Here is an 8,215-nt window from a genome sequence, read left to right on the forward strand (position 1 = left end):
ATCTTCCCAGTCCTTACCTTAGGAGGGTTCCACACAGTTTCAGCTTTTCTGGTCAATCGGTTTATGAGAAGATTTTTAAATATTTTTCTCTATATATATTCTTATGTATAAATTCAACCTCCCATTGCGGTCCCACCCTACCCCCAGGGACCCTGGTTTGAACAAACTTCAGAAGATGCTTCCGCACAAGTTTCAGCATTCCTAATTGATTGGTTTCTGAGAAGAGGATTTTTAAAGGTTTACTAGTACTCTTTATATTCCTATGTAAAAATTCAACTTCCCATTGTTGCCCCACCCTACCCCAAGGGATCATGGCTTGTGCAAACTTGAATTTACTTTACCTGAGGATACTTCTATACAAGTTTAAGCTTTCCTGGCTACCCCTGGGATCCTGATTTGAACAAATTTGAATCTACACTACCCGAGGCTGCTTCCACACGAGTTTCATCCTTCGTGGCGGATTAGTTTCTGAGGAGAAGATTTTTAAAGATTTACTCTTTATATTCCTATGTGAACATTTGACCTCCATTAAGGCTCTACTGTACCCCCGGAGGTCATGATTTACACAAATGTGAATCTACACTACATGTGGATGCTTCCACATAAGTTTCAGCTTTCCTGACCAAATAGTTCTGAGAAGAATATTTTAAAAAACTATTAATAATTCCTGAATATCTTGCCTTGAGTAAGGGCGCAGTCCTTAATTATCACAACTCTCTATCCTCTTTGCCTACGGGTGCTTTGTGTTTAGTTGAAATTGGCCTAGTAGTTCTGGAAAACATGTTGAAAATGTGAAAAGTTTATGGACAGACGGACGACAGACAAAATGTGATAAGAAAAGCTCAGGTGAGCTAAATAAAACCCAGAAGTTGTTCGGCAGAATCAACATGAAAGATCGCGAGGATTTGTTATAATACGATATTGTTGAAGCTATTTTTGAAGAAAAAAAACCCCCAAATTGAAAACAATTCACACTTAGATGTCAAACACAGTCCATTGAAAGGGAAAGGGAAAAGAACGCACAGTTTAACCAAATGCGATTATTAAAGATTTTACATTTAACATTCTTGGTGTCAGAAGATGATCTTTCTACACTACTGTATCGAATCTGTTCCTTTTTTAAAATTATTATGTAAAAAAAAAACACCTTTAAAAATGATACAAGACTAATGATTATGATGTGATGTTGATGTTAAAAAGTTTTAAAATAACAAGTTTAAGATATGAAATAGTTTTGATATTGTGGTGACAACCATTTTGGTTTTGGGTTATTTTTGTTTTTTGTTTTTTTTTTTTTTTTGGGGGGGGGGGTAGGGGTAGGGGGTAAGAGGGAGGGAGTAAATAAGGATTGTCAGAAATTTTAGATTTACCTAGTGTACCATTGCAGTGTTTTTGTTTCTTTAGTCTTATGTAAAACTTTCGCTTTCAATTATATGTTGTAGTAAGTGTTAACATTTCATTGAACATACATGTATTAAAATTTTAAAGGGTTGATGCTATGGCAACTGTTTTTTTTAAACACTGGATGATAAAGTTTAAAGGCACAATATAAGTTAACTTCAAAAATATGAAAAATTGATAATTTGTTGGTAAAATATCTATAAATTATGATGAACTTACACATATACCACAAATATGAAGTTTTCATAAAATTCCATGGCAACCATTTTCTAAAACCATGTAATTTTGTTAAGGGAAAAAACACATCTGCAGGTTTTTTTTTATATTTTATACATAAAGCATTAAATAAAAAGAATATATAAGTTTAATTAATATCTGTCGGTGCATTTTTTGGTAATTGATGTCTTAAAATGGCTCAAAACTGAGTTTTTTCATAAATGTTTAAAATACCCAAACGGTAGTTTTTCAACAAACAAAATAGTATATAACCTATTCATGGCTTCCGATATTGTGTTTTATATTTGTTGTACTAAAACTAATCTTTATGTTAGAAGAAAGTGTTTTGTACAATAAAAATCGTGGAATTTGTTTTTTTTTAAATCAAAATAAGGTAAAAATAGTGATTTTTGGGTCCTGGACGCCATTTTTTGGAGGGTTGTCGTTTCCATGGTAACGGTACCTAAAATTAGTAATTAGCAGTCAAATTTGATGAAAGGGTATCAAGTTATCCCTATATGCCAAATTTCATCAAAATCGGTGTATGTGGGTTTCCATCACTATTTTAAGAATTTTTGATGCTTACAGAGAATGATTCTTAAAACCCAAATGTAAGTTATAGCCACTGAGTAGTGGATTTATTATTTTACTACCAGAAAATGAACATAACGTCAAATGCTCGTAAAACGGTGTATGTTGCTGCAACCAAGATGGTCGCACCCCCTTCCTTCCATGCATGATCATTGATTCTGATGCCGAATTCTCGAAACTTGTTTTTAATGGTTTTCTCACCTTCTTGGAAAAATCAGTTGCAGCATGTACAGTCCTGAAAATAGGAAAGTTGGATAGATATCACCCTCTACCCCCGCCCCTAACAGCGTTGTAGCCCGGGACACACTAGGAAAAGACGTCAGTACAAAATTTTTAATGAGTCTCGACGAATCTCCCTGAGGTTACAGGCATACCGCTTCACGGGCTGTCGTTATCGTTTGGGATACTGTCATGTTGTATTTTGTATTTACTGCCACCCGGTAAATTCAAAATTTACAATATGACAATACTCCAAGGGGTCTGACAAAAAAACTTTACCATATGATATTAAGTAACAGCTAGTATGTTAAAACTCGCGTCCTGTCATTATTTTCTATTTCAAAAAATGTGGCATTTGATTATTAAATCTAAACTGAAAAGGGAAAGCAACTTGGTTTCACTAGCCATTGGTTTGATCGAATAAAATACAATTAATAGGGAAAAACGAGGAAAATAAGGATGACTCTTCTAGAAACATTGTAGTGGCCCTGTATAACTAACAACTATCAACTATTAACTTGTATTCGAAGTCATTTAACGTTATATTTTACAATGTAAAAAAATGAGAGACACGTTTCTCTATACTTTCCGTATAGGAAAGTATAGATCGTTGATTCACACAAAATAACTTTTAAGAATTACATTGTTGATCTCCGGACTCCATTCAGGAAATAGGATTATTATTAACTAATTTTGACCATAGAAGAAATATTTCCTATCATGAATTCTCTTGTCAATGTTTCATAGACGAAAGGGTGTGACTTTTATCCAACCCATGTATGGTGTTCCATTTCAACGCATGCTTCGTTTTCTAATTTGGCAGGTTCTTTTTCCAGTTTCCTTTTCCACTGGTTGAGTTTGGCTTTAACCTGCTGTGCTATGGTGATCATATCCCCAGCAATGATAATTCCGATGATCGCAACAATGGTGATGATGGCCGTTGTTCCTAGGAATTGACTCAGGGGTCGTTCGTCACCAGCGCTATATTTCGTTCGTTGGTAGCGACTGGTTGAAGTTTTATCAACTCTCAAGTCTACACTGGGGGATGTTGCATTCATCGTCGAATTGACGTTGTGCGTACTCGAAGTAGGGCTGTATGATGAGAAATCCGACGACAAAGACGGCATTATAGATGACGCATCGACGTAGCTTGTGACGAAAACAGTTGACGTCACGGTTAGATGCGTCCATGAAGTTGAAGATGGACACAGATATGTACTTCCAGTTGTCACAGTAATTATAGAGTTGTATGAATAGTAGTAGAAATAGTCCGAATTTGAAGACACTGGAATTGACCAGGGTACAATGGACGAGTCTGAGGGGGGAGAAGGAGTGAGGGGTGTTCCCGCTGGTGACGTCACAAGAAATGATGTCGACATTGTTGAAAATGTAGGTGAAGTCACACTGGCATTAATTGGTACAGAACAGGTATGTTGTACGCCACCTATTAAAACGAAAATTTTTGATTAATTTTTTTTCAAAAAACAAACGATCATTTCTTCATCAGAAACTCTTGCGAACGTTGCATACGTAACGGGAAGTTACGAAGTAAAAGTGTCTTGCGCTGAATGCGACCTTAAAATTGAGTATGCATAAAATTGTCAACGTATCATAAGGCATGTATAGTTCATAGTAGTCATAAGTCCTGCATGATTATGCGTTTTACAAAAGAAATTATGACTTACGACCAAATTAATGAATGATGATTAATCATGAACTAATCAATGTTCTATTCTAATGGCTGTGAAATATGATTATGGCAGTCAAAATAGTTGTAAATAAATGAGTTGACATTTTTTTTCCATTTAAAATCAATCCATGAGACGGAAAATATTTACGACTTTGTCGTAAGTTCTTTTGTAAAATGCAGCCCTGGCAGATTCTCTCATAAGCTTTACCATGCACTTTTGTAAAGAAGGATGGGGGTAATCATACGATTTCCCATAATGAACGATATATCAAATAGGCTATTTACTTCTTTTTTTTCCTAAAATATGTATATTATTAATTATTTATAATAATTTTAAAATTATTATTATTTATAAAAATTAAATTATGAATAATTCCGCTTACTTAAATGACAGTAACAAAGAGACTGGAACAAGCTGTCACAGCGGGTGTTGTGCCAAAGATGTGGCGGATCAGGATACAAGGTTACGCAAAATTGAAGGAATGCTATTCCATCTGGCTGTCCATTGGTGTAATCCCATTTAAATGTATAGATAGGCGACGAGTCCCAATGGGTGAACGCATTGTTCTCTGTCCACGATCGAAGCCCCACAAAGACACTTTGGTTATGAAAGCTGAAATTTAAAAAAAAAAAATTAATTTTGAAGTATAATTCAAAGAACAGCTTCAGTTGGCTTTCATACACTTTAATGATATACATGTATTTTAATTTGAATCAATGAAACAGATTTGTACATTTTCACATGACAAATACAAAAAATTAATATATCTTCTAATTTTTGTTTTACTAATAACGGTGTTTTTGAGATTTTTTTTTCATGACGATATTGATATTAAATGTCGTGCAATGATGAAATGAAAAATATTGCGCAGAGCTAATCGAATACATCCTCACATGAAACAAAGATTTCAAGCTTAACTGTTGCCTTGATTGGTCAAAAATGTTTTAACATAAAAAAAATTTAAGTTTACCTCCAATGATTATCCATTCCATCGTTAATAAAGTTCAAAAGACCTGCAGTAGAATCTATATAGCCCATGTACCCCCCTGCGGCCTCACAAGTGAGGGCTCCGTCATCCGCGGTCTGTGAAGATGGCGTTAGCCAGTAGCAGTAGTTCAAAGAGGCATAGTGCTTTGCCGAGGGACTATGAGTACTGCATAGGTAATCGTTCTGCTGGTAGGTCGGAGCTGCAGTTAGAATCATTATACTCTTTAAAATGAAATTATTGATTGGTTTAGCTAATAAGATTGAACGTTGTCATATTTATATCGATATGAAGACATGAGTCGTGTCTTTTAAAAAAAATGTTTACATTTAGTTTAATGCTTCATTTCAGACAGCTATACAATGTGATATATTTTAAGTACTTGCACATGTACATGTTATGGTATTAATGTGTGGCTATGTAAAAAGCAACATTACATATTAAAAAATAAGTTTGTGGTACTGTTCTTTACTTATAATTATATATCTAATTAAGTTAAAAATCATTACACGACAAATTATAGTTTGCCATGTTATGATTTTTAACTTAAGATTGAATTTCATTAAAAATTGGTATTTAAGACAATATATTGAATAATACTTTTTTTTCGTCTATAAATAGTTATGAAAAAAGACACATACCAATTTTTACCGATAAGATAGTAAATAACAAAACTGCATTCATCTGGAAAAAAGGAAGAAACAGACATGAAGAAAAAAATCAAAATTATTATAATATTTAAATTTAAATATTTATAAGATGGCAGTTCTGCACATGATTTATAAATGAGATTTATCAGCTTTATTAAATGTTAAACTAATTTTTTTATATTAATTGTTACCATAGCTCAAATATATTTTATTATTAGTTATAATGCATCAATCAATTTATATAATTTGTTTGCTGTAGAAGTATTTTCCGTGATTTCTTGGGGACATTTTTTTTGTCTTTTTTTCTTCATGAATTGTAATTTTTATTACGCGAGACAGAAAAAAAACTGTAGTTAAAGTAATATTCGTCAAACAATACATAAATTCAATTTACTTTCATCTTAAATACTGAAATCCGTTCTATTACCCTCAGCAAATATTACTTGGCAACGGGTAAACTGTTACATGCGCGTAATTTATGTGCGTACGGTTCGCCGTAGAATTCACGTCATTCTGAAGTCAGTTTATGCGTATTTTTAAAGTAGAACCGTTTTAACAAGAGCTTGGACTTTCGGTGGGATGTTTTTATCTAGTTTGCTCGTCAAAACTAGCTGACGCTTACGGCTTAGAGAACCTCATTAATATTCATAGACTGCCAAAACCGTTGCTCTGGTGTGTGAAACTGACGCTGTTTCAGCGAAATATATATAAATACATCCCTGGATGAAGTCGGACGAGCGTCATTGCGTTCTATGTATGCATATCTATTAGCCAATGGCTGGACAGTTAACCATGTGTAGACCCCGCCTTTATCAAATCGGAGTTTATCACGTACTGCCCAACGTCCAAGCTCTTGTTGAAACGGTTCTAATAAATTCAGTATAAGAAAATAAATAGTGCTTGTTTGGGAGGGACACCCCGTCGAAAACCACTTTCAACCTTCCGTCCCAAACAAGCACTATCTATATATTACATACTCCGTTGAATAGTCAATTCACGAAATCAAACCACAAGATGATTGCCATTTAGTCAAGTGAAAATTAACTGAACGGTCTAGAAAGGTAACTGAATGTAAGAGCTATGCCGTTCGGTCAATTTTAAGTTATACTTTGAACAGTCAGCTTTCGGTTATCTGTCAGAGATGTTTATAAAAATGAGATGCATCACAAAACATATACATTTGTATAAATTTATTTGGAAACTTGGAAAATTGTTGTCCTGAATTTACGGCGTATCATCGCAACTAAATTTCATTGAATTTACAACAAAGTGACGAGTACGAACGGGTACGGAAAACCATTTTTATAAACAGCATAAAATATAAGATTTCTGACTGCATGACATGTTTAGCACAAAAAGGAAATCCATTCTCTTGCATCGGTCCGAAGCTCCATCGAAAATTATTTGTATCAGTTGATAATTTTATCAACGAACTGGTGTTACGAAATATCAAACGAAACTTTGAAGGATAAAACAGAAAAAAAACCTTTATCGGATGAAACTATCTCGTGGACTTCTGCGGTGACATATATATACCAGTTCATATAGCGGGATGATCTAAATGTTTTTGAAAGATCATCGTAATAATTAACGATACATGTGCAAAGAAAATTCAACTGTTATGAAAACAAGATCCTGATTGTGGCTACATGTATCAGATCTTTTTTTTTTTTACTGACTTTTATCTCATTACTATAACTTCCTATCTTCTTTATTTAATTTGACGATTACTTACCTTAATAGATATAATTTATAGCCGTTATTTACATCCAGAAGTACTTTTGCAACAAATTTCAAGAGCAGCTAGATTAACCCTGAGAAAATAATTCAGCAACTGGAAAACCAACTTGCTTTCACATGCAGGGATTCTGTTTACTTTTGAACTCAAACATTTATTTTACATTCTGTGTTCTATATATTGATTACATTTTGTGTAACATCTCTAAAATGAATACATTTTTCCCTCTTGAAACCCATTTAAACTTGAGTAGTATCATACTTCGGTAGACTTTTAAATTTTGCTGCAGTGCAAGGATAAAGGGATGTCCGACATTATTAAGTGATGAATTAACCTTTTAAAATCTTTTTTATGCATCGAAATGTCGATATTTACCCCTATTTTTTTTATATCATCAAAGACAGAACATAAGCAACATGATATTTTCAGTATTCAAATATTTGAACAATAAAATGGGTTTTTGGCGGCTTATGTTCTAATGAAGAAAGTGGCATAAAAAATTGGAGTTCCTGCATTAATCAAAGCTTTGATTAAAGCAAATTTTAAACAATGCTGTGTTCACCGTTTTGATTCTAAGAACGTCCTCGTACTTGTTTTGAGGAATAGTATGCGAACCCAATTTGCTCCAACGTTTAGAACGAATTTCCCAATTCGTTAAACTGTATTGTTGTTTATCAACAAAATAATTTTAGCATGTTTTGTAATTTGATCAAGTAAGTTTAAC

At 33.6% G+C, this 8,215-nt stretch overlaps 1 protein-coding gene across 1 annotated transcript; it reads right to left on the reverse strand.

The window, feature by feature from the left end:
- Positions 1–1,530: 1,530 nt before the first annotated feature.
- LOC128189087 (uncharacterized) lies at positions 1,531–7,609 on the reverse strand. The gene is made up of 5 exons (XM_052860538.1): positions 7,489–7,609; positions 5,745–5,787; positions 5,089–5,305; positions 4,501–4,730; positions 1,531–3,871 (listed from the first exon to the last, which is right to left on the reverse strand). The coding sequence occupies exons 2-5, from the start codon at positions 5,785–5,787 to the stop codon at positions 3,192–3,194; spliced, it is 1,170 nt and encodes a 389-aa protein (XP_052716498.1). The 5' UTR covers positions 7,489–7,609; the 3' UTR covers positions 1,531–3,191.
- Between the last annotated feature and the right edge of the window lie 606 nt (positions 7,610–8,215).

This window comes from Crassostrea angulata, chromosome 6 (genome assembly GCF_025612915.1).
Source record: "Crassostrea angulata isolate pt1a10 chromosome 6, ASM2561291v2, whole genome shotgun sequence".
Classification (NCBI taxonomy): domain Eukaryota; kingdom Metazoa; phylum Mollusca; class Bivalvia; order Ostreida; family Ostreidae; genus Magallana; species Magallana angulata.

Coding starts and splice junctions, on each gene's coding strand:
- LOC128189087 (XM_052860538.1), bottom strand. CDS start 5,787: ATGAATGCAGTTTTGTTATTTACTATCTTATCGGTAAAAATTG. Junction 5,306..5,744: donor TATCTTATCGGTAAAAATTG/GTATGTGTCTTT, acceptor TTCTAACTGCAG/CTCCGACCTACCAGCAGAAC. Junction 4,731..5,088: donor GGAATGGATAATCATTGGAG/GTAAACTTAAAT, acceptor TTTAAATTTCAG/CTTTCATAACCAAAGTGTCT.